We start from the raw sequence: 25,103 nt of genomic DNA, 5'->3' as shown, positions 1-25,103 counted from the left end.
TCCTTGCTCTCAATGTCGTCTACGCCTGCACACTCGAAATGATACCACCTTTCGCAAACGTCACACTGTATCCAATTTTCCGACGCTTTCTCGTTTTTGTGGCTGCTGTGTCTGCTATCCTGTGGCTGCTAGGGACGCGACGCCTCACCTCTGCCTTTATCCGCAAGAGTCTTTTCCTCTGCCCAGGTCCACAGGAGTTCTGGTTTTCCTCAAAAATGAGGTGCTCCACTTAACATAGATCTGGCTGCTAGGGACGCGATGCCTTAGTTTTTTTTAGACATTTTTCGCCTCCAGTCGTTTAGCTGTTTTCCGCCTGCGACGCGACGCTGTTTCTCCCCCCTAATCCTCTGGTAACGAAGTTATTGGAGAAATTTTTTTTAGTAATTTTGTGATCGGGGCGAGTTTGCTACACGATTTTTTTAAGCCAACATTGGTTGGGTTTGGTTTATTTTTCCTTTATTCTTACTCAAATCAATGCTGTGTGGCGCGCGCTAAAAAACTTCGTCCGTTTCCCACCCCTCGCTTGCTTCACCTAGCGATGACAGACTCCTTGTTTTTCCGCCATTTTACAAATATAGAATAGCTTAACATCTAGCATTTTTTAAAACAAATTCCAAACATTATTCAACACTAATTCTAATGTTTTCGTTATTCAAATATAAACTATAATTCAAATATAAAATTTATGACGGCGGTAATAGTGATATAGAAGGAATTGTTTATCAGGTCGAATATTGAGTGTGGCGAGCAAAATTTAGTGTATGTTCACGACTCAGACATTCGTCACCCATAATAACATAATCACACAACCAAATCCAAAAATTGTTTTGACAATGATGATACAGAAGAATTCAAGGAGATATAAATTAAAAACAAACAAATCCCACATAAACTAAATTTTGCACGTTACAAAAAGTTTTAATTTCCAAAAAAATATTAATATTTTGTCCAAAGAAATTTATTTGAGATGACTTCCTGTACGACTTCAGGCATGCTCTCTACAAATTTCTATTATATCTTTGGCAATACGTATCCATTCAGCTACAACACGCTCCCAAAATTTTTACCTGTTTTATGGAACTGTTTTGTACTGCCCGAGCCGTCTTTTCATGATTGACCAAAGATTTTCAATTGGATTGAGGTCGGGACATTGTGCTGGGCATCCCATTTATTTAAATGGTTGCCTTCCAATCCATTCCTTAACAATTTTCGAAGTGTGCTTCGGATCCCCATCTTTTTGAAAAACCATTTCTTTTTCAAAACAAGCACATTTTTCAATAAAAAATGCCTGAAATGAGGAGAAACAAGGTCCTAACCTAACACTAAAGGAAGATTTCAAAAGCTACAACATTTAACAATTGAAAAACGTTGGAAATTTTAAAATCGGCTTAAAATTACGCGTTTAGGAATTTTTAAGCGCAAAAATGTCTTGAAAAACGGTTTTTCTAAATAAATCAAGATTTTGAGGGTATTAAATATTTCAAACACGGTTTTGTGCTATATTCGACTTAACAATTTCTACTATGTCTCTTTATATATATTAAATATTTTTAGAAATAATAAAAATAAATAAATTATATATCATATTTTTAATATATTTGGTGGGTCAATAAGACTTCTCCTTTATTTTCAATTTACCTTGGGAGTTTTTTACAAATATTTCCCAAGAACTCTATTGAGATTTCTTTGCATGAATTCGTGTTAAAGGGGGACATCTGAGTAACAGGCGAAAAAAAAAAGATTTTCTGGAATTTTTTTTGGCCAAATAAAAACAATTAATCGAAAATTCGTAACTGAGGTTTTATTATATTATATTTAAACTACACAATACAATTTTTTTTTTAATAAATCGAAAACAAAATGCCGGCCCTGCAGCCCTTATTCGTGGGCCCTATTTTTTTAAAGGGGGTCCATGGCCGAACACCTAACGTCCGTAATTTTTTATCTAGAACAAAAAATCAAGTTTGGTTAGTTTCTGTATCTCAACGGCGAAAGTTTCAAATAAAAATATCAAATAATGACAGAGATACAGCCCATAATCGTAGCGCGCCTACACCGAAAAGTATGAGTTTCTCGGTAGCGTCTAAACTTTAAACGCGTTTTTCTCGGAACGACATTTTTGTGTGCGGCGCAGGTGATTCACAAAATTCTATGGTACCGATCTAGCTGAAATTTGGATATGTTGTTCTAAAAAGTAACACCTCTGTCCCGTACTAGAATCATTTATTTTTAATGATTAGTTTTTTTTGTATCATTAATTTAAGATAAGTTTTTTAAATTTTAAAAATTTTTTTTTTTGTCAGTTCGCCATTTTGTTGTTTATTGATGAAAGTATTTCATTCTAGTACGGGACAGAGCCATAAGCTTACAAAACAATAATCTATTCTAATTTTTTGTTTCGGATGACTCTAGCAGTCGAAATCACCTGCGCCAGGGACCTAATTTTTTTTTATATGCATACTTTGGCATGTTATAAAGTGTATTAAACTACACAAGAATAAATTAAACAAAATATTTTCAAATAGTTTATGATGCCTATAAAAATGAAAATTGCATATGTGAAAATTGGACCGATCGCATTTATTCCAAAAAAAATTTTTTACTAAAAAGTAGGCCGGAACATGAGACTACATCCTTAAGTACTGTGGGATATACCTGTGAGGCATCGCCGCAGAATGGAAAATTTCGACACTACGTGTCGATACGTGTGTCGATAGACATATGTATTCTGAGTATACTGTCAAAATTTTAGATCGATAGGTTAAGAGTTGTTCGAGTTACGTGTTCGGCCAACTCAAAAAAAGTGGTTTCGAGAAAATCGCGTTTAAAGTTTAAAGTACTGTGGGACATACCTGTAAGGCATCGACGCAGAATGGAAAATTTCGACACTTAGACACTTTGGCCGCACTCTATCTTATGAAATGTTATTTTAAAGACCCAAAAAAATTTTTTTTAGCGAAAAAAAAAATTTCTGATTTTTTCAAAACTCTACTCAGATGTCCCCCCTTAAGCAATCACACAAATGGAAGCATTATAATACACTAAACATTATAAAAACCTATATTACTGGTGTCCTATATTATTGGTGTCCACAGCTCACTTTAACAATCGATAGCACTTACTGATAATTATCATTCTTGGTATTGAGTTTTACGAAGCTATATAATTGCATAAAAAAACTGATAAATTGATGTTTGATAAAAATATTTAATACCACAAAAATGGCCAAATTCTCCATAGTGCAATGTAGCCCCAAGCGATCCGAACATGCAGAGGATACCAAAATTTCCAATGCTGGAAAATTTTGGTTCCACGCCTTGTACCGACTTTCATTAAGACTGCTCATGGAGACCAATTACATTCAAAAACCATAGAGGGACTTCGACGATGTTATTTCTAGCCTTTGTTTAAAACCCTTTGTCAATACTGGTTTTACTATTATTAAGGCCACGAAAAACCCTAACCGCTTATAGGAAACACTTGAATACCCCAGCGTTTCTTTTAGAAATTATTTTTTTGATATTTTGGAGCATTTGTGGAGCCAAGTTCCACCTCACCAAGTTCTCCTTTCCGAAACCTGTCCGCAAGTTCACCGCCGCTTCAATAGCGCGATATTTAAAGGAAGATTTTTATACCCTTGCAGAGGGTATTATAATTTTGTCCAAAACGCAGTGCTTGTGAAACGCAGTGAAGGAGACATCTCCGACCCTATAAAGTATATAAATTTTTGATCAGGATCACCTCCTGAGGTCATATAAGCATGTCCGTCTGTCTGTCCGTCTGTCTGTTTCTACGCAAACTAGTCTCTCAGTTTTAAAGCTATCGTCTTGAAACTTTGTTACACCCTTCTTTTTTTTGCCAGGTTCTATTCCAGGGCCATTCACCTTTCCGGCCACTCAATAATTATAGTCGAAAATTTAATTATCGAAAAATTATAATTAAATAATTTAATTGTCAACCTTCTGTCTGAATCGAGCCGCGGTTTCAATTCCACCATTCCAGCTTCGTGATAATTAACCTCAATTTATTCAAAATTAAGATTTTCAACTCCTCCCTTCCAACTCCATAATAATTAAATCCGACAATTAGGCAAAAATTAGTTATTTAGTTTTTTTTTTGTGTTAAATCCTAACCAAGGTCAAGTCCAGGAATTCAATATTTACGTACGAGCCATACTGATCGAAATATACATATGTATATAGACAGTCATCAATTTTTTTTCCGAACGAGCACGAATTTTCCGGTACTTGTCCATTTTCCGTTCCGTCATTTTCTTAGCGCCGCTTCTACTCCGCATCAGGCAACATCCGCCTGGAATCTCAACAAACCTTTGACGAATGAGGCTCTGTCAAGCTATTGGTCAATAGCCAGTTGAAAATCCTTTTCAACATCCAGGCTATTTCTCAAGAGTCCGGGGTCGCGCTGAAGGAGCTGCAAGCCACCATTCAGAGTTGTCTGACAGCCCTAGCAATGTCCGCCATCAATGTTGAGGCTTGGGACTGCCTCCTGGTGTTTATGATTTCGTCAAAGCTCCCCAAAGTCACACTTTCCATGTGGGAGCAATCCGTTCATAATAAGACCGAAATTCCAACATGGAAGGAATTAGACAACTTCCTGACAGAGCGCCATCGCACTCTGGAAGCAATCGACGACGTCAGGCCTAGTGGCTCCGGGCAACTTCCGCCAAGGTCGGGAACTCCTACTGCTCCTGCTCGAAGGCTCCATTCATACGAGACTCGAGTGGTTCCGGGCCCCACGGGTTGCAATCTCTGTTCGAGGGAGAACCACCCCATTCGCTTATGTCCGCGGTTCTTGAAAATGGACGTAAATGGGCGCTCGGACTACATTAAAAGGAAGCAGCTATGTTTGAACTGTTTTGCCCGAGGGCACCAGCAACGAGACTGCACGAGCGCCCATTCCTGCTTCACATGTCACAGCCGACACCACACCCTTCTGCACCGCGGCAATCCGTTCGCCACCGCTCCAAGTCCGCCTACGACAGCAAGGGCTCGACCCGCACAGACTGCCAGAAGCACAAACGGCTCAGAGGATCAGTCGGATGTGCAGGTGTGTTTCGCTTCCGGGTCAGGAGCCGCCCTACTAGGCACGGCCCTTATCAACGTGTGCCATTTGGGGTGCAGCTTCCAGGCACGAACACTGATAAACTCAGGGTCCGAAGCGACCTTCATAACGGAACGACTGTTCAACCTCGTCAAACCACCCTTCAAGACGATTCAAGCCCAAGTTTCCGGCCTTAATCAGACCATTTCCGCGCCATCAGACCACAAAATTGTGCCATTTCTCCATTCGGTCGCCGTCTAGACCCGGGCTACAATTAGAGACTGCGGCCTACGTTCTTCCGCAGTTGGCAGGAAATCTGCCATCATACCCGATTCCGCGAGATCGTCTCAAGGGGCTGCCCGACATTCCCCTGGCGGACCCCAACTTCTTTGAGAGCTCCCAAGTCGATGTGTTAATAGGAGCTGACATTCTTCCGTCCATTCTCCTCGGTAATGCCAAGGCTAACATATGCGGGTCGCTTCTCGGTCAGGAGACCATTTTTGGATGGGTGCTGACAGGCCCATTATCTCCAGCCAATCCCCGCAGCGTGTCGGTTTTTTCCACACGAATGGCCCCCAGCCTCGGTGACTCAATGGATCAGCTCCTCACCAAATTCTGGGAGGTGGAAGATGTGCCCACACAGATAAGTTCGGAATCGGATTCAGTTTGCGAGCACAATTTTGTCCAGACGACGAAAAGAGACGAGTGTGGCAAGTACGTTGTGACGCTCCCCTTACGCGACTCCGGGCAGAAGGGTTCCGGGCTAGCGGCTTCACGGTCCTTTGCCCTTGCTCAGTTCCTGCGTAATGAGAAGCGCCTGAAAAGGGACCCGCCCCTTAAGGACCGCTATGACTCGGTAATTCAGGAGTACATCGACTTAGGCCACATGACCGAGGTCTCTCCCGCAAGCAATTCCGCTACCTACTATCTTCCACATCATGCCGTCTTCAAGCCCGAAAGCATGACCTTGGCGGGTGGTCTTCAATGCTTCGAGCCCGTCCGCAAACGGGACCAGTCTGAGCCACATTCTTACGCGGGCCCGGTCTTACAATCCGACCTGACGATTCAAATCCTAAAGTGGCGATACTTTAGGTTTGTCTTCAACGCCGACATCGAATGATGTATCGGCAAATTTGGGTAGACCCCAAGCAAAGGGTCCGCTCCAACGTATTTTGTTTCGCAGTCCCGATGGGGATATCCGCGACTACGAGTTGAAAACGGTCACCTTCAGTTTCAATTATGCCCCGTTCCTGGCGATCCGTGCGCTGCAACAGCTCGCTTACGACGAAGAGTCGAAGTATCCGCAGGCAAGCCAAATTATCCGGCATTTTACGTTCGGGCAAAAATGTTCATGCAAGACATTTGGCTTCTGGATCTAGGGTGGGACAACGCCCTCCCTCAAGATTTCTGTCAGCGATGGGTTGACTTCCTAAAGAATTACTCGGTGCTCGATCAGATTCGTGTTCCTCGGTGGGTCGCGTTCCGACCACACCTAAAGGTCGAAACCCACGGGTTCTGCGACGCTTCACAGAAGGCGTACGGCGCAGCAATTTACGTTCGTGTCGAGGTTGGGTCCACGTTAATAGTGACCCTGCTGACTGCAAAGACTCGAGAGGCCCCAGTTAAAACGGTGTCGCTCCCTCGGCTAGAACTGTGCGGTGCCTTGTTGTTGTCCGAAATGGCCACCGCTGTTCTGCCACAAATGCCAGGGGCCGCGTCTGTCCTATACTGTTGGACCGACTCGACTATTGTCCTCGCATGGCTGCATAAGCCAGCGTGCCAGTGGACAACGTTCGTGGTCAACCGGGTGACCAAGATCACCCAGTTCACCGACGTGCAGAAATGGGCACATGTCCGCTCCGAGCAGAACCCTGCGAATCTCGCTAGCCGGGGCGGAATTCTCCAAGATCTTGCAGATAACCAGTAGTGGTGGCACGGTCCTGACTGGCTGCAAAGGTCTCGCAGCGACTGGCCCACTCATGGCAATGATGCCCCCGCGACTGAACTCGAGAAGCGAGTACTCAAGGTCCATGTCACGAAGGCGCCCCCCGAAGATCTTCTTGAACGTTTTTCCACACTCGACAAGGCATTACGAGTCCTTGCCTATGTTAATCGCTTCATCCAGCGCACGCGGAAGATTCGATCCTCGTTTGAAGAGCACCTGACCGCTAATGAGGTTTCGTCGGCTAAACGTCTTCTAGTTTCCGTCACTCAGCGCAGACACTTCGTCTCTGAGATGGGCTGCTTCAGCGAAAAGCGTCCAATATCGGCATCCAGTCCGATTCACAATCTGAACCCCTTCGTGGATTCGCAAGGCCTTATGAGAGCCTGCGGCCGGGTCACGTACTCTGATCTTCTCCAATATGACTAACGGCACCCTATTATCCTTCCGTACGACTGCCATCTGTCTCGACTCCTGGTTCAATTTACACATCGCATCACGCTGCACGGTCAGCTGATGATCCGTCTGATCCGGGCCAAATTCTGGATTCCAAGGGTGAGGAAGTCCGTCGTCTATTCTTGTAAGGTATGTGTCATCCACAAGAAGAAGTTGCAGACGCAACTCATGGGAGAGTTACCCAAGGGAGAGCGCCCATTCACGTACACCTGTGTGGATTATGCCGGTCCTTTCGAGATAAAAAACTATACGGGGAGAGCCTGTCTCATCACAAAGGGTTATGTGTTGGTGTTTGTGTGCTTCTTCACTAAGGCCATCCATTTAGAGCCTACGTCGGACCTTACGACCGAGAAATTTCTGGCCGATTTTCTCCAGAGCCTAAAAGGGGCTGTGACCGGTGCCTATAGTCACCAGCAGCTTCTCTGGCATTTCATTCCTCCGGGAGCTCCCCACATGGGGGGCCTGTGGGAAGCAGGCATCAAGAGTTTACAGACCTTGTTCTACAAGTCCACCGCCACGCGGAAATACACCTTTGAGGAGCTGGCTACTCTCCTGGTTGGCCTGAATTCGCGGCCACTCGCGCCAATGTCCGAAGACCCTGCTGATCTGTTGGCTCTTACACCCGGGCACTTTCTTGTGGGAAACCCACTTCTCGCCACGGTCGAGCCCAAGATAAAGGGGGACACCACTTCCATCATTAATCGCTCGCAACACCTCAAGGCTCTTCAGCAGCAATTTCGGCTGCGATGGAAGGAAGAGTACCTCAAGGAGTTCCATAAGAGGAATAAGTGGCAAGCCCCTACGAGGGATCTCCGCGTTGGGGATATAGTCGTCATCAAGGAGGACAACCTTCCGTCTAATGAGTGGCGTTTTGGCAGGGTTGACGCGGTGTATCCAGGATCCGATGGCCATGTCCGCGTGATCGACATCCGCACCGCGCGAGGGCTCGTCAAGCGGCCCTTTTCTAAGGTCGTGCTTCTTCCGTTGGAAGCGTCCGCCTACCCACAGTAATTAACATTTCTTCCGCTCCAATGTTCCTGTCCATTGTGTTGTCTCGTAGCTCTGCCCGTAGTTCCGAACCTTCCGTCACACCGATTCTGATAATGTTATGTGTTCCTTCACCATATTTCCGTCAGCCATAGCCAACACGATGTCGCCACGCCCACGCAACACCCAATCGCTGGAGAGCAGATGTACTCGAGGTATTCCATCCTACCGTTGCCGAGTCTGCAATGGAATCCACGCCTTGAAGAAGTGTCGGCGCTTCCTACGCCTTAGTGCCGAGAAGCGGCTCCGAGCGGTTCTCGTGAACTGGTATTTCTCGAGCTGCCTGGCCCACGAGCACTCCGACGGATCCTGGATCGGCTGGGTGACGGCTGTAAGACGTGTGGTCAGGATCACAACACGCTGCTGCACCTCGTGGAGAAGCCGCGGGCTCGGAAGGAAGTCCTCGGCGAAAGGCACGCCAAGAGGAGCACCGGTCACGGAGCGCGGGAGACAGGACACGGAGTGTTTCGTCTGGCGCCCGGCCGTCATCCGCCAACTCCCGTCGTCCTGGGCGCGAATATGTACCCGCGGATTATGCAACCGGGCTTCCTGAAGATCCAGGACGGGCTGCCAGTGGCCCAGTGCACAGTTTTTGGATGGGTCGTGCCCCGAGCCTGTCACCAGCCATAACAACGAGGGACCTATTGCAACCCGAGCGATTGCAAGGGGGGCGGAATGTTAAGCTGTGGATAAGAGCGCATCCGCGCTGAAGAGTGCGTCCGCGCTGAAGAGCGCACCCGCGCTGAGTGCATCCGCACTCGCCCCTCTGTGCACTCTCTCACTCGTTGGTTGTCGTCGATCGTCTTTTTTTTGTACTAGTTAAGTTTAAATCCTCTGTAAGCAGACAAATAAAGCTGAACGCGTTCCTTCTGAATTTATGAAAAGACGCCCCCGGCTTCTTACTTCAATACATTTCTGGGATCTTTTGCGGCAGCAACGCCCCCTTACAACTTTTTGGTCCTTCGAGACGGATATTTTGGATATTTTCTACCAGCAGTCCAGGCATTGTTCCGTCAAAGATAAGTACGACATTTTTACCGTCTCCGTCTCTTTGCCGGTTTTCAGCAGTGGTCCGAACATTAAATTTCGTTCACACTGCTGCAAGATTTGTTGTTTTTTCTACGTGTCAACTCCAAGTCCGAGTTTTCTGACACCATGGCACCTTGAATTTTTCTAAAAAAAACAAAAAAAAAACACTACAAAATTTTCCATCCATCTCCGTTTTGTGTGCCTCGCCATATTCCTCGCGAATTTTGGCCTCTCCGTTATCCATTCGCTCGCCAACCGTCGAGGCATATATGCATCCACATATATACACACATACATATATTTTTTTTCGGTGCAATTAATCCGCAAAGAGAAAAAAAAAATCCGCAAGTGAACAGTGAAATCGTGTGGTGACAAAAAAGGGCATATTTAATATTGGCCAGCCGGTGTGAAGTGGTTCCGGTAATTTCCAAGTTCACCGAACAGAAATTATATTATTATTATTGGTGTTTTTATAGCTAGAGAATTGAGATGGCAAGATTGGTTAAAATGCGATTTTTGGCAAAATAATACGACATCCCAAATTTTATAAGGATCGGTCGACTAAATCCTATAGCTGCCACATAGCTGAACAATCGGAAATGACCCAACTTTCGTGTTTTGATAGATATAAACTTGGAACTTTGTACAGATTCTATTTTTGGTCAGTTGATCCGACCCGACAAATTTCATTAGGATCGGCCGACTATATCTTATAGCTGCCATATAACTGAACGATCGGAAATGGTATTTGGTAAAAACAGTTTGGTGTTTTTGAAGATAGAAGCTTGGGACTTTCTTTAGATTTTGTTTTGTAATGAATTGATTATATTATGATATTCTCATAAGGATCGGCCAACTATATCCGATTTTTGCGATATATATCGGGTTTTAACTGCAAGGGTATATCAACTTCGGCTCCGGCCGAAGTAAGCTTTCCTTCTTGTTTTTATTTACTATCAACATTTTACTGCTCCTAATGTCATTTCATTACAACTTTCAATAACATAGTGCGACCAAAAAAATATTTTGAGGAACTTTTAAAGTGTATGTTGGGATCGGGGCGAGGTTGCTACACGATTCCTTTATTCTTACTCAAATCAATGATGTGTGGCGCGCGCTAAAAAACTTCGTCCGTTTCCCTCACGTAGCTAGCTTGACCTAGCGATATTCCGCCATTTGACAAATATCGAATAGCTTAACATCTAGCATTTTTCAAAACTAGCTTTAAACATTATTCAACCCTAATTTTAACGTTTTCATTATTCAAATATAAACTTAAATCTATGACGGCGGTAACATTCCCTCCCCCGTAATTAATCCCGATACGTGGTCAGTTACCATTCACCAAGCCGACGTCCAGAACTCCTACCTTTGTTGCTGATCTTTCCATAACGCCATGCTGCGTCTTGATGGTCACGCGTCGAACTTGTCCATCCTTGGCCATCCATGAGCACGTCGTTGTCGTAGATGAGCTCTACGTAATCAGTTACGCGTCCTTTTAACCACAGGTTCCTATGGAGAAGCTCATCTACGACTACGAGGTGCTTTCGATGGTGATTGGTACCTTCTCAAGCCATTTGGTGCGCCTGGTTAATACGAACGCATAGATTCATCCTCTCTATGGGCAGCGGCTTATATTCGCTCGCTGATCCTAGCAGCAGGTGGTTTGGAGTCAGGTCGGCGTCATCCTCGGAATCCAAACTTACGAACGTGAGAGATCGCGAGTTGATAATAAATTGTACCTTCATCAATGCGTATGTCAGCCCCTCGTCGTTGAAAGAGCAACTTGAGCAAATGTTCTTCAAGATTCCTTTAGTTCTCCGGACGAGTCTCTCCCATGCTCCACCCATGTGCGTCTGACAGGCGAACAAAGCCACCTACCTTTCTATTTGCGCCGGCCGTTCACCAATTACGGGCCAAAATAGTCAACGCCTGTATAGGTGAACGGCCTCTCGAAGTTTCCAACTCTTGCCCTCGGGATCGGTGCCATATGGGGTGGTCTGGGAACTGCTCTATTAATCTTGCATCGTTGGCATGTGTTAAGTTCAAATTTATTCAGTACTCGTAGCCGGCTGATATAAAACGAATTTTGGATGCCGTTTATTAAAGTCTCATGAGCGACATGGTGATACTTTTCGTGGAAGCTTCTAACTATGAGGTTGGCAGTACTCCATTGTTGTCCAGGTATGCGTTTAATCCGGCCAATCTGCTTCCCTTGAGGAGCACCGGTCTCGCGGATAACGATTTTAGTTTTTCTGCGAAGACGATGGCTTCAGATTGGTTGTTTAGCAGCATCTTTGCCTTGCTTACATGAGCCATTTCGATTGCAGCCGATCAATGAACAGGAGTACTAGCGCTACTCGCCGTATAATCGCCGCCAATTGGAGAAATCGTGCGCGTTAAACGTAACCACTGATCTCGTATGCGTCGTCATCACATGCTTCCGTATCTCCGAAGTACCCATGATGCTCTCCTGCTTTTTGGATGTTGGCCAGTTGCTTGCATCGGTCTTCAGGAACTCCGGGCCCGTTATCCACGTCTCTTGCTAGGTTTGCCCGGTGACCTTGGTAGCTCCATCTGCTACGTTCAGCTTTGAAGAAATCCACCGCCATTGCTTGACCAGTGTTGTTTCCAGAATTTCGGCGACTCTGTACATCACGAACTGATGAAAGTTGCGGGGGTCCATAGTTAACCACTGCAACACTGTCTTGGAGTCCGACCAGTATGTGGCTTTGTCGATTCGTAGGTTGCGTGTGCTCATCACCATGTGGTCTAAACGTGCTCCCAAAACTGCTGCCTGCAGCTCTATACGCGGAATCGATAGTGGTTTTAAAGGTGCTCTCTTGGATTTCGGTATAACCAACGACATGACGACTTTGTCATCCGTTGCCCCACGCAAGTAGCAGACTGCAGAATACGCTTGCTCGCAGGCGTCGAAAAATGTGTGGAGTCCAACTTGACCTGGCTCCGAGGTGGCTGGGGCAAAGCATCTAGGGACCTCGATAGTCCCTATCTCTTGCAAAATGGTTTTCCATTGGCGCCATTCTTCTAGCATTCTTTCAGGTAGCTCTTGATCCCATTCAAAATTTTGCCACCATATGTGCTGGAGGTGTATTTTTAGCCCAATCGTCTGGCATGATAAAAATCCCAATGGATCGAGAATCCACATCAGAACTTGTAGTACTTCTCGCTTGGTAGGGACTGCGTTTTCCGCAAGCTCTTCACGCGTCAGCTTTGAAAATCTGAAGATAAACTTGAACATATCATTATGTGGGTCCCAGGGTATGTCCTTTTCTGTTGAATAAAAATCCACGGGCTTTTGGCTTCCAACGTTGCCATTATCCTGCAAGCTTTTAAGTACTTCTTCCGAATTCGACGACCAAATACGGATCTCGAATCCGCCTCTGTGATGTACTTCTATTACTTGTCTGGTGATCTGGATGGACTTATGTTCGTTCCTCATGCTATCGATGAAGTCGTCAACGTAGTGCACCCTTTGGATGGCGTTTAAGGCCAATGGGAAATCTTCTTGGTGGGCTTCCGCGATCTTGTCTCGAACAATGTACACTATAAACGGCGCGCAGCTAATCTATTTGTCGCTGCCTTTGTCATACCACAAAAATCGTAGGTGAATCTGTGGCTCGAAACATCCCAGCAACCGCTACGTCAGCGGGGTTCATCTGCATGAGATGGTCTTTTCTCCATCTTTAACAATAGATGGTTCTTGTTCATGTCCGGATTGCCTTCCCGCACATGTTCTCTCCGTTGCCGGCTATACTGATTAGCGTATCGATGGCTATCGCTTTGCCGTGCCGTGGCTGCAACCCGCAAGACAGCAATCGCAACTTCAATCCTTGCTCTCAATGTCGTCTACGCCTGCACACTCGAAATGATACCACCTTTCGCAAACGTCACACTGTATCCAATTTTCCGACGCTTTCTCGTTTTTGTGGCTGCTGTGTCTGCTATCCTGTGGCTGCTAGGGACGCGACGCCTCACCTCTGCCTTTATCCGCAAGAGTCTTTTCTTGGTGGGTCATAACCTTATATTTGGTGGGTCAATAAGACTTCTCCTTTATTTTCAATTTACCTTGGGAGTTTTTTACAAATATTTCCCAAGAACTCTATTGAGATTTCTTTGCATGAATTCGTGTTAAGGGGGGACATCTGAGTAACAGGCGAAAAAAAAAAGATTTTCTGGAATTTTTTTTGGCCAAATAAAAACAATTAATCGAAAATTCGTAACTGAGGTTTTATTATATTATATTTAAACTACACAATACAATTTTTTTTTTAATAAATCGAAAACAAAATGCCGGCCCTGCAGCCCTTATTCGTGGGCCCTATTTTTTTAAAGGGGGTCCATGGCCGAACACCTAACGTCCGTAATTTTTTATCTAGAACAAAAAATCAAGTTTGGTTAGTTTCTGTATCTCAACGGCGAAAGTTTCAAATAAAAATATCAAATAATGACAGAGATACAGCCCATAATCGTAGCGCGCCTACACCGAAAAGTATGAGTTTCTCGGTAGCGTCTAAACTTTAAACGCGTTTTTCTCGGAACGACATTTTTGTGTGCGGCGCAGGTGATTCACAAAATTCTATGGTACCGATCTAGCTGAAATTTGGATATGTTGTTCTAAAAAGTAACACCTCTGTCCCGTACTAGAATCATTTATTTTTAATGATTAGTTTTTTTTGTATCATTAATTTAAGATAAGTTTTTTAAATTTTTAAAAATTTTTTTTTTTGTCAGTTCGCCATTTTGTTGTTTATTGATGAAAGTATTTCATTCTAGTACGGGACAGAGCCATAAGCTTACAAAACAATAATCTATTCTAATTTTTTGTTTCGGATGACTCTAGCAGTCGAAATCACCTGCGCCAGGGACCTAATTTTTTTTTTATATGCATACTTTGGCATGCTATAAAGTGTATTAAACTACACAAGAATAAATTAAACAAAATATTTTCAAATAGTTTATGATGCCTATAAAAATGAAAATTGCATATGTGAAAATTGGACCGATCGCATTTATTCCAAAAAAAATTTTTTACTAAAAAGTAGGCCGGAACATGAGACTACATCCTTAAGTACTGTGGGATATACCTGTGAGGCATCGCCGCAGAATGGAAAATTTCGACACTACGTGTCGATACGTGTGTCGATAGACATATGTATTCTGAGTATACTGTCAAAATTTTAGATCGATAGGTTAAGAGTTGTTCGAGTTACGTGTTCGGCCAACTCAAAAAAAGTGGTTTCGAGAAAATCGCGTTTAAAGTTTAAAGTACTGTGGGACATACCTGTAAGGCATCGACGCAGAATGGAAAATTTCGACACTTAGACACTTTGGCCGCACTCTATCTTATGAAATGTTATTTTAAAGACCCAAAAAAATTTTTTTTAGCGAAAAAAAAAATTTCTGATTTTTTCAAAACTCTACTCAGATGTCCCCCCTTAAGCAATCACACAAATGGAAGCATTATAATACACTAAACATTATAAAAACCTATATTACTGGTGTCCTATATTATTGGTGTCCACAGCTCACTTTAACAATCGATAGCACTTACTGATAATTATCATTCTTGGTATTGAGTTTTACGAAGCTATATAATTGCATAAAAAAACTGATAAATTGATGTTTGATAAAAATATTTAATACCACAAAAATGGCCAAATTCTCCATAGTGCAATGTAGCCCCAAGCGATCCGAACATGCAGAGGATACCAAAATTTCCAATGCTGGAAAATTTTGGTTCCACGCCTTGTACCGACTTTCATTAAGACTGCTCATGGAGACCAATTACATTCAAAAACCATAGAGGGACTTCGACGATGTTATTTCTAGCCTTTGTTTAAAACCCTTTGTCAATACTGGTTTTACTATTATTAAGGCCACGAAAAACCCTAACCGCTTATAGGAAACACTTGAATACCCCAGCGTTTCTTTTAGAAATTATTTTTTTGATATTTTGGAGCATTTGTGGAGCCAAGTTCCACCTCACCAAGTTCTCCTTTCCGAAACCTGTCCGCAAGTTCACCGCCGCTTCAATAGCGCGATATTTAAAGGAAGATTTTTATACCCTTGCAGAGGGTATTATAATTTTGTCCAAAACGCAGTGCTTGTGAAACGCAGTGAAGGAGACATCTCCGACCCTATAAAGTATATAAATTTTTGATCAGGATCACCTCCTGAGGTCATATAAGCATGTCCGTCTGTCTGTCCGTCTGTCTGTTTCTACGCAAACTAGTCTCTCAGTTTTAAAGCTATCGTCTTGAAACTTTGTTACACCCTTCTTTTTTTTGCCAGGTTCTATTCCAGGGCCATTCACCTTTCCGGCCACTCAATAATTATAGTCGAAAATTTAATTATCGAAAAATTATAATTAAATAATTTAATTGTCAACCTTCTGTCTGAATCGAGCCGCGGTTTCAATTCCACCATTCCAGCTTCGTGATAATTAACCTCAATTTATTCAAAATTAAGATTTTCAACTCCTCCCTTCCAACTCCATAATAATTAAATCCGACAATTAGGCAAAAATTAGTTATTTAGTTTTTTTTTTGTGTTAAATCCTAACCAAGGTCAAGTCCAGGAATTCAATATTTACGTACGAGCCATACTGATCGAAATATACATATGTATATAGACAGTCATCAATTTTTTTTCCGAACGAGCACGAATTTTCCGGTACTTGTCCATTTTCCGTTCCGTCATTTTCTTAGCGCCGCTTCTACTCCGCATCAGGCAACATCCGCCTGGAATCTCAACAAACCTTTGACGAATGAGGCTCTGTCAAGCTATTGGTCAATAGCCAGTTGAAAATCCTTTTCAACATCCAGGCTATTTCTCAAGAGTCCGGGGTCGCGCTGAAGGAGCTGCAAGCCACCATTCAGAGTTGTCTGACAGCCCTAGCAATGTCCGCCATCAATGTTGAGGCTTGGGACTGCCTCCTGGTGTTTATGATTTCGTCAAAGCTCCCCAAAGTCACACTTTCCATGTGGGAGCAATCCGTTCATAATAAGACCGAAATTCCAACATGGAAGGAATTAGACAACTTCCTGACAGAGCGCCATCGCACTCTGGAAGCAATCGACGACGTCAGGCCTAGTGGCTCCGGGCAACTTCCGCCAAGGTCGGGAACTCCTACTGCTCCTGCTCGAAGGCTCCATTCATACGAGACTCGAGTGGTTCCGGGCCCCACGGGTTGCAATCTCTGTTCGAGGGAGAACCACCCCATTCGCTTATGTCCGCGGTTCTTGAAAATGGACGTAAATGGGCGCTCGGACTACATTAAAAGGAAGCAGCTATGTTTGAACTGTTTTGCCCGAGGGCACCAGCAACGAGACTGCACGAGCGCCCATTCCTGCTTCACATGTCACAGCCGACACCACACCCTTCTGCACCGCGGCAATCCGTTCGCCACCGCTCCAAGTCCGCCTACGACAGCAAGGGCTCGACCCGCACAGACTGCCAGAAGCACAAACGGCTCAGAGGATCAGTCGGATGTGCAGGTGTGTTTCGCTTCCGGGTCAGGAGCCGTCCTACTAGGCACGGCCCTTATCAACGTGTGCCATTTGGGGTGCAGCTTCCAGGCACGAACACTGATAAACTCAGGGTCCGAAGCGACCTTCATAACGGAACGACTGTTCAACCTCGTCAAACCACCCTTCAAGACGATTCAAGCCCAAGTTTCCGGCCTTAATCAGACCATTTCCGCGCCATCAGACCACAAAATTGTGCCATTTCTCCATTCGGTCGCCGTCTAGACCCGGGCTACAATTAGAGACTGCGGCCTACGTTCTTCCGCAGTTGGCAGGAAATCTGCCATCATACCCGATTCCGCGAGATCGTCTCAAGGGGCTGCCCGACATTCCCCTGGCGGACCCCAACTTCTTTGAGAGCTCCCAAGTCGATGTGTTAATAGGAGCTGACATTCTTCCGTCCATTCTCCTCGGTAATGCCAAGGCTAACATATGCGGGTCGCTTCTCGGTCAGGAGACCATTTTTGGATGGGTGCTGACAGGCCCATTATCTCCAGCCAATCCCCGCAGCGTGTCGGTTTTTTCCACACGAATGGCCCCCAGCCTCGGTGACTCAATGGATCAGCTCCTCACCAAATTCTGGGAGGTGGAAGATGTGCCCACACAGATAAGTTCGGAATCGGATTCAGTTTGCGAGCACAATTTTGTCCAGACGACGAAAAGAGACGAGTGTGGCAAGTACGTTGTGACGCTCCCCTTACGCGACTCCGGGCAGAAGGGTTCCGGGCTAGCGGCTTCACGGTCCTTTGCCCTTGCTCAGTTCCTGCGTAATGAGAAGCGCCTGAAAAGGGACCCGCCCCTTAAGGACCGCTATGACTCGGTAATTCAGGAGTACATCGACTTAGGCCACATGACCGAGGTCTCTCCCGCAAGCAATTCCGCTACCTACTATCTTCCACATCATGCCGTCTTCAAGCCCGAAAGCATGACCTTGGCGGGTGGTCTTCAATGCTTCGAGCCCGTCCGCAAACGGGACCAGTCTGAGCCACATTCTTACGCGGGCCCGGTCTTACAATCCGACCTGACGATTCAAATCCTAAAGTGGCGATACTTTAGGTTTGTCTTCAACGCCGACATCGAATGATGTATCGGCAAATTTGGGTAGACCCCAAGCAAAGGGTCCGCTCCAACGTATTTTGTTTCGCAGTCCCGATGGGGATATCCGCGACTACGAGTTGAAAACGGTCACCTTCAGTTTCAATTATGCCCCGTTCCTGGCGATCCGTGCGCTGCAACAGCTCGCTTACGACGAAGAGTCGAAGTATCCGCAGGCAAGCCAAATTATCCGGCATTTTACGTTCGGGCAAAAATGTTCATGCAAGACATTTGGCTTCTGGATCTAGGGTGGGACAACGCCCTCCCTCAAGATTTCTGTCAGCGATGGGTTGACTTCCTAAAGAATTACTCGGTGCTCGATCAGATTCGTGTTCCTCGGTGGGTCGCGTTCCGACCACACCTAAAGGTCGAAACCCACGGGTTCTGCGACGCTTCACAGAAGGCGTACGGCGCAGCAATTTACGTTCGTGTCGAGGTTGGGTCCACGTTAATAGTGACCCTGCTGACTGCAAAGACTCGAGAGGCCCCAGTTAAAACGGTGTCGCTCCCTCGGCTAGAACTGTGCGGTGCCTTGTTGTTGTCCGAAATGGCCACCGCTGTTCTGCCACAAATGCCAGGGGCCGCGTCTGTCCTATACTGTTGGACCGACTCGACTATTGTCCTCGCATGGCTGCATAAGCCAGCGTGCCAGTGGACAACGTTCGTGGTCAACCGGGTGACCAAGATCACCCAGTTCACCGACGTGCAGAAATGGGCACATGTCCGCTCCGAGCAGAACCCTGCGAATCTCGCTAGCCGGGGCGGAATTCTCCAAGATCTTGCAGATAACCAGTAGTGGTGGCACGGTCCTGACTGGCTGCAAAGGTCTCGCAGCGACTGGCCCACTCATGGCAATGATGCCCCCGCGACTGAACTCGAGAAGCGAGTACTCAAGGTCCATGTCACGAAGGCGCCCCCCGAAGATCTTCTTGAACGTTTTTCCACACTCGACAAGGCATTACGAGTCCTTGCCTATGTTAATCGCTTCATCCAGCGCACGCGGAAGATTCGATCCTCGTTTGAAGAGCACCTGACCGCTAATGAGGTTTCGTCGGCTAAACGTCTTCTAGTTTCCGTCACTCAGCGCAGACACTTCGTCTCTGAGATGGGCTGCTTCAGCGAAAAGCGTCCAATATCGGCATCCAGTCCGATTCACAATCTGAACCCCTTCGTGGATTCGCAAGGCCTTATGAGAGCCTGCGGCCGGGTCACGTACTCTGATCTTCTCCAATATGACTAACGGCACCCTATTATCCTTCCGTACGACTGCCATCTGTCTCGACTCCTGGTTCAATTTACACATCGCATCACGCTGCACGGTCAGCTGATGATCCGTCTGATCCGGGCCAAATTCTGGATTCCAAGGGTGAGGAAGTCCGTCGTCTATTCTTGTAAGGTATGTGTCATCCACAAGAAGAAGTTGCAGACGCAACTCATGGGAGAGTTACCCAAGGGAGAGCGCCCATTCACGTACACCTGTGTGGATTATGCCGGTCCTTTCGAGATAAAAAACTATACGGGGAGAGCCTGTCTCATCACAAAGGGTTATGTGTTGGTGTTTGTGTGCTTCTTCACTAAGGCCATCCATTTAGAGCCTACGTCGGACCTTACGACCGAGAAATTTCTGGCCGATTTTCTCCAGAGCCTAAAAGGGGCTGTGACCGGTGCCTATAGTCACCAGCAGCTTCTCTGGCATTTCATTCCTCCGGGAGCTCCCCACATGGGGGGCCTGTGGGAAGCAGGCATCAAGAGTTTACAGACCTTGTTCTACAAGTCCACCGCCACGCGGAAATACACCTTTGAGGAGCTGGCTACTCTCCTGGTTGGCCTGAATTCGCGGCCACTCGCGCCAATGTCCGAAGACCCTGCTGATCTGTTGGCTCTTACACCCGGGCACTTTCTTGTGGGAAACCCACTTCTCGCCACGGTCGAGCCCAAGATAAAGGGGGACACCACTTCCATCATTAATCGCTCGCAACACCTCAAGGCTCTTCAGCAGCAATTTCGGCTGCGATGGAAGGAAGAGTACCTCAAGGAGTTCCATAAGAGGAATAAGTGGCAAGCCCCTACGAGGGATCTCCGCGTTGGGGATATAGTCGTCATCAAGGAGGACAACCTTCCGTCTAATGAGTGGCGTTTTGGCAGGGTTGACGCGGTGTATCCAGGATCCGATGGCCATGTCCGCGTGATCGACATCCGCACCGCGCGAGGGCTCGTCAAGCGGCCCTTTTCTAAGGTCGTGCTTCTTCCGTTGGAAGCGTCCGCCTACCCACAGTAATTAACATTTCTTCCGCTCCAATGTTCCTGTCCATTGTGTTGTCTCGTAGCTCTGCCCGTAGTTCCGAACCTTCCGTCACACCGATTCTGATAATGTTATGTGTTCCTTCACCATATTTCCGTCAGCCATAGCCAACACGATGTCGCCACGCCCACGCAACACCCAATCGCTGGAGAGCAGATGTACTCGAGGTATTCCATCCTACCGTTGCCGAGTCTGCAATGGAATCCACGCCTTGAAGAAGTGTCGGCGCTTCCTACGCCTTAGTGCCGAGAAGCGGCTCCGAGCGGTTCTCGTGAACTGGTATTTCTCGAGCTGCCTGGCCCACGAGCACTCCGACGGATCCTGGATCGGCTGGGTGACGGCTGTAAGACGTGTGGTCAGGATCACAACACGCTGCTGCACCTCGTGGAGAAGCCGCGGGCTCGGAAGGAAGTCCTCGGCGAAAGGCACGCCAAGAGGAGCACCGGTCACGGAGCGCGGGAGACAGGACACGGAGTGTTTCGTCTGGCGCCCGGCCGTCATCCGCCAACTCCCGTCGTCCTGGGCGCGAATATGTACCCGCGGATTATGCAACCGGGCTTCCTGAAGATCCAGGACGGGCTGCCAGTGGCCCAGTGCACAGTTTTTGGATGGGTCGTGCCCCGAGCCTGTCACCAGCCATAACAACGAGGGACCTATTGCAACCCGAGCGATTGCAAGGGGGGCGGAATGTTAAGCTGTGGATAAGAGCGCATCCGCGCTGAAGAGTGCGTCCGCGCTGAAGAGCGCACCCGCGCTGAGTGCATCCGCACTCGCCCCTCTGTGCACTCTCTCACTCGTTGGTTGTCGTCGATCGTCTTTTTTTTGTACTAGTTAAGTTTAAATCCTCTGTAAGCAGACAAATAAAGCTGAACGCGTTCCTTCTGAATTTATGAAAAGACGCCCCCGGCTTCTTACTTCAATACATTTCTGGGATCTTTTGCGGCAGCAACGCCCCCTTACAACTTTTTGGTCCTTCGAGACGGATATTTTGGATATTTTCTACCAGCAGTCCAGGCATTGTTCCGTCAAAGATAAGTACGACATTTTTACCGTCTCCGTCTCTTTGCCGGTTTTCAGCAGTGGTCCGAACATTAAATTTCGTTCACACTGCTGCAAGATTTGTTGTTTTTTCTACGTGTCAACTCCAAGTCCGAGTTTTCTGACACCATGGCACCTTGAATTTTTCTAAAAAAAACAAAAAAAAAACACTACAAAATTTTCCATCCATCTCCGTTTTGTGTGCCTCGCCATATTCCTCGCGAATTTTGGCCTCTCCGTTATCCATTCGCTCGCCAACCGTCGAGGCATATATGCATCCACATATATACACACATACATATATTTTTTTTCGGTGCAATTAATCCGCAAAGAGAAAAAAAAAATCCGCAAGTGAACAGTGAAATTGTGTGGTGACAAAAAAGGGCATATTTAATATTGGCCAGCCGGTGTGAAGTGGTTCCGGTAATTTCCAAGTTCACCGAACAGAAATTATATTATTATTATTGGTGTTTTTATAGCTAGAGAATTGAGATGGCAAGATTGGTTAAAATGCGATTTTTGGCAAAATAATACGACATCCCAAATTTTATAAGGATCGGTCGACTAAATCCTATAGCTGCCACATAGCTGAACAATCGGAAATGACCCAACTTTCGTGTTTTGATAGATATAAACTTGGAACTTTGTACAGATTCTATTTTTGGTCAGTTGATCCGACCCGACAAATTTCATTAGGATCGGCCGACTATATCTTATAGCTGCCATATAACTGAACGATCGGAAATGGTATTTGGTAAAAACAGTTTGGTGTTTTTGAAGATAGAAGCTTGGGACTTTCTTTAGATTTTGTTTTGTAATGAATTGATTATATTATGATATTCTCATAAGGATCGGCCAACTATATCCGATTTTTGCGATATATATCGGGTTTTAACTGCAAGGGTATATCAACTTCGGCTCCGGCCGAAGTAAGCTTTCCTTCTTGTTTTTATTTACTATCAACATTTTACTGCTCCTAATGTCATTTCATTACAACTTTCAATAACATAGTGCGACCAAAAAAATATTTTGAGGAACTTTTAAAGTGTATGTTGGGATCGGGGCGAGGTTGCTACACGATTCCTTTATTCTTACTCAAATCAATGATGTGTGGCGCGCGCTAAAAAACTTCGTCCGTTTCCCTCACGTAGCTAGCTTGACCTAGCGATATTCCGCCATTTGACAAATATCGAATAGCTTAACATCTAGCATTTTTCAAAACTAGCTTTAAACATTATTCAACCCTAATTTTAACGTTTTCATTATTCAAATATAAACTTAAATCTATGACGGCGGTAACATTCCCTCCCCCGTAATTAATCCCGATACGTGGTCAGTTACCATTCACCAAGCCGACGTCCAGAACTCCTACCTTTGTTGCTGATCTTTCCATAACGCCATGCTGCGTCTTGATGGTCACGCGTCGAACTTGTCCATCCTTGGCCATCCATGAGCACGTCGTTGTCGTAGATGAGCTCTACGTAATCAGTTACGCGTCCTTTTAACCACAGGTTCCTATGGAGAAGCTCATCTACGACTACGAGGTGCTTTCGATGGTGATTGGTACCTTCTCAAGCCATTTGGTGCGCCTGGTTAATACGAACGCATAGATTCATCCTCTCTATGGGCAGCGGCTTATATTCGCTCGCTGATCCTAGCAGCAGGTGGTTTGGAGTCAGGTCGGCGTCATCCTCGGAATCCAAACTTACGAACGTGAGAGATCGCGAGTTGATAATAAATTGTACCTTCATCAATGCGTATGTCAGCCCCTCGTCGTTGAAAGAGCAACTTGAGCAAATGTTCTTCAAGATTCCTTTAGTTCTCCGGACGAGTCTCTCCCATGCTCCACCCATGTGCGTCTGACAGGCGAACAAAGCCACCTACCTTTCTATTTGCGCCGGCCGTTCACCAATTACGGGCCAAAATAGTCAACGCCTGTATAGGTGAACGGCCTCTCGAAGTTTCCAACTCTTGCCCTCGGGATCGGTGCCATATGGGGTGGTCTGGGAACTGCTCTATTAATCTTGCATCGTTGGCATGTGTTAAGTTCAAATTTATTCAGTACTCGTAGCCGGCTGATATAAAACGAATTTTGGATGCCGTTTATTAAAGTCTCATGAGCGACATGGTGATACTTTTCGTGGAAGCTTCTAACTATGAGGTTGGCAGTACTCCATTGTTGTCCAGGTATGCGTTTAATCCGGCCAATCTGCTTCCCTTGAGGAGCACCGGTCTCGCGGATAACGATTTTAGTTTTTCTGCGAAGACGATGGCTTCAGATTGGTTGTTTAGCAGCATCTTTGCCTTGCTTACATGAGCCATTTCGATTGCAGCCGATCAATGAACAGGAGTACTAGCGCTACTCGCCGTATAATCGCCGCCAATTGGAGAAATCGTGCGCGTTAAACGTAACCACTGATCTCGTATGCGTCGTCATCACATGCTTCCGTATCTCCGAAGTACCCATGATGCTCTCCTGCTTTTTGGATGTTGGCCAGTTGCTTGCATCGGTCTTCAGGAACTCCGGGCCCGTTATCCACGTCTCTTGCTAGGTTTGCCCGGTGACCTTGGTAGCTCCATCTGCTACGTTCAGCTTTGAAGAAATCCACCGCCATTGCTTGACCAGTGTTGTTTCCAGAATTTCGGCGACTCTGTACATCACGAACTGATGAAAGTTGCGGGGGTCCATAGTTAACCACTGCAACACTGTCTTGGAGTCCGACCAGTATGTGGCTTTGTCGATTCGTAGGTTGCGTGTGCTCATCACCATGTGGTCTAAACGTGCTCCCAAAACTGCTGCCTGCAGCTCTATACGCGGAATCGATAGTGGTTTTAAAGGTGCTCTCTTGGATTTCGGTATAACCAACGACATTGACTTTGTCATCCGTTGCCCCACGCAAGTAGCAGACTGCAGAATACGCTTGCTCGCAGGCGTCGAAAAATGTGTGGAGTCCAACTTGACCTGGCTCCGAGGTGGCTGGGGCAAAGCATCTAGGGACCTCGATAGTCCCTATCTCTTGCAAAATGGTTTTCCATTGGCGCCATTCTTCTAGCATTCTTTCAGGTAGCTCTTGATCCCATTCAAAATTTTGCCACCATATGTGCTGGAGGTGTATTTTTAGCCCAATCGTCTGGCATGATAAAAATCCCAATGGATCGAGAATCCACATCAGAACTTGTAGTACTTCTCGCTTGGTAGGGACTGCGTTTTCCGCAAGCTCTTCACGCGTCAGCTTTGAAAATCTGAAGATAAACTTGAACATATCATTATGTGGGTCCCAGGGTATGTCCTTTTCTGTTGAATAAAAATCCACGGGCTTTTGGCTTCCAACGTTGCCATTATCCTGCAAGCTTTTAAGTACTTCTTCCGAATTCGACGACCAAATACGGATCTCGAATCCGCCTCTGTGATGTACTTCTATTACTTGTCTGGTGATCTGGATGGACTTATGTTCGTTCCTCATGCTATCGATGAAGTCGTCAACGTATTGCACCCTTTGGATGGCGTTTAAGGCCAATGGGAAATCTTCTTGGTGGGTTTCCGCGATCTTGTCTCGAACAATGTACACTATAAACGGCGCGC

The 25,103-nt window shown here is 45.9% G+C and overlaps 2 protein-coding genes across 2 annotated transcripts; one reads left to right on the top strand and one right to left on the bottom strand.

Annotated features, from left to right (window-relative positions):
• The first annotated feature begins 4,818 nt into the window (after positions 1 to 4,818).
• Positions 4,819 to 6,440, top strand: LOC138926506 (uncharacterized). The gene is made up of 3 exons (XM_070280895.1): positions 4,819 to 4,824; positions 5,858 to 6,153; positions 6,245 to 6,440. The coding sequence occupies exons 1-3, from the start codon at positions 4,819 to 4,821 to the stop codon at positions 6,438 to 6,440; spliced, it is 498 nt and encodes a 165-aa protein (XP_070136996.1).
• A 5,640-nt stretch (positions 6,441 to 12,080) lies between these two features.
• LOC138926504 (uncharacterized) lies at positions 12,081 to 12,998 on the bottom strand. Its single transcript, XM_070280894.1, has one exon. It carries the CDS (start codon positions 12,996 to 12,998, stop codon positions 12,081 to 12,083), a length of 918 nt encoding a protein of 305 aa, XP_070136995.1.
• Between the last annotated feature and the right edge of the window lie 12,105 nt (positions 12,999 to 25,103).

The sequence above is a fragment of the Drosophila bipectinata genome, chromosome XL (genome assembly GCF_030179905.1).
Source record: "Drosophila bipectinata strain 14024-0381.07 chromosome XL, DbipHiC1v2, whole genome shotgun sequence".
NCBI lineage: Eukaryota > Metazoa > Arthropoda > Insecta > Diptera > Drosophilidae > Drosophila > Drosophila bipectinata.
Note: the sequence above shows the minus strand (reverse complement) of the source record. Positions and strands in the feature narration are given on the sequence as shown.

What these genes read in the sequence shown, in the direction of transcription:
- LOC138926504 (XM_070280894.1), bottom strand. Translation starts at nt 12,998, where the DNA reads ATGAGGAACGAACATAAGTCCATCCAGATCACCAGACAAGTAATAGAA.
- LOC138926506 (XM_070280895.1), top strand. An exon ending in CTAAAGTGGCGATACTTTAG is followed by an intron (nt 6,154 to 6,244) that starts GTTTGTCTTCAA and finishes TTTGTTTCGCAG; the next exon opens with TCCCGATGGGGATATCCGCG.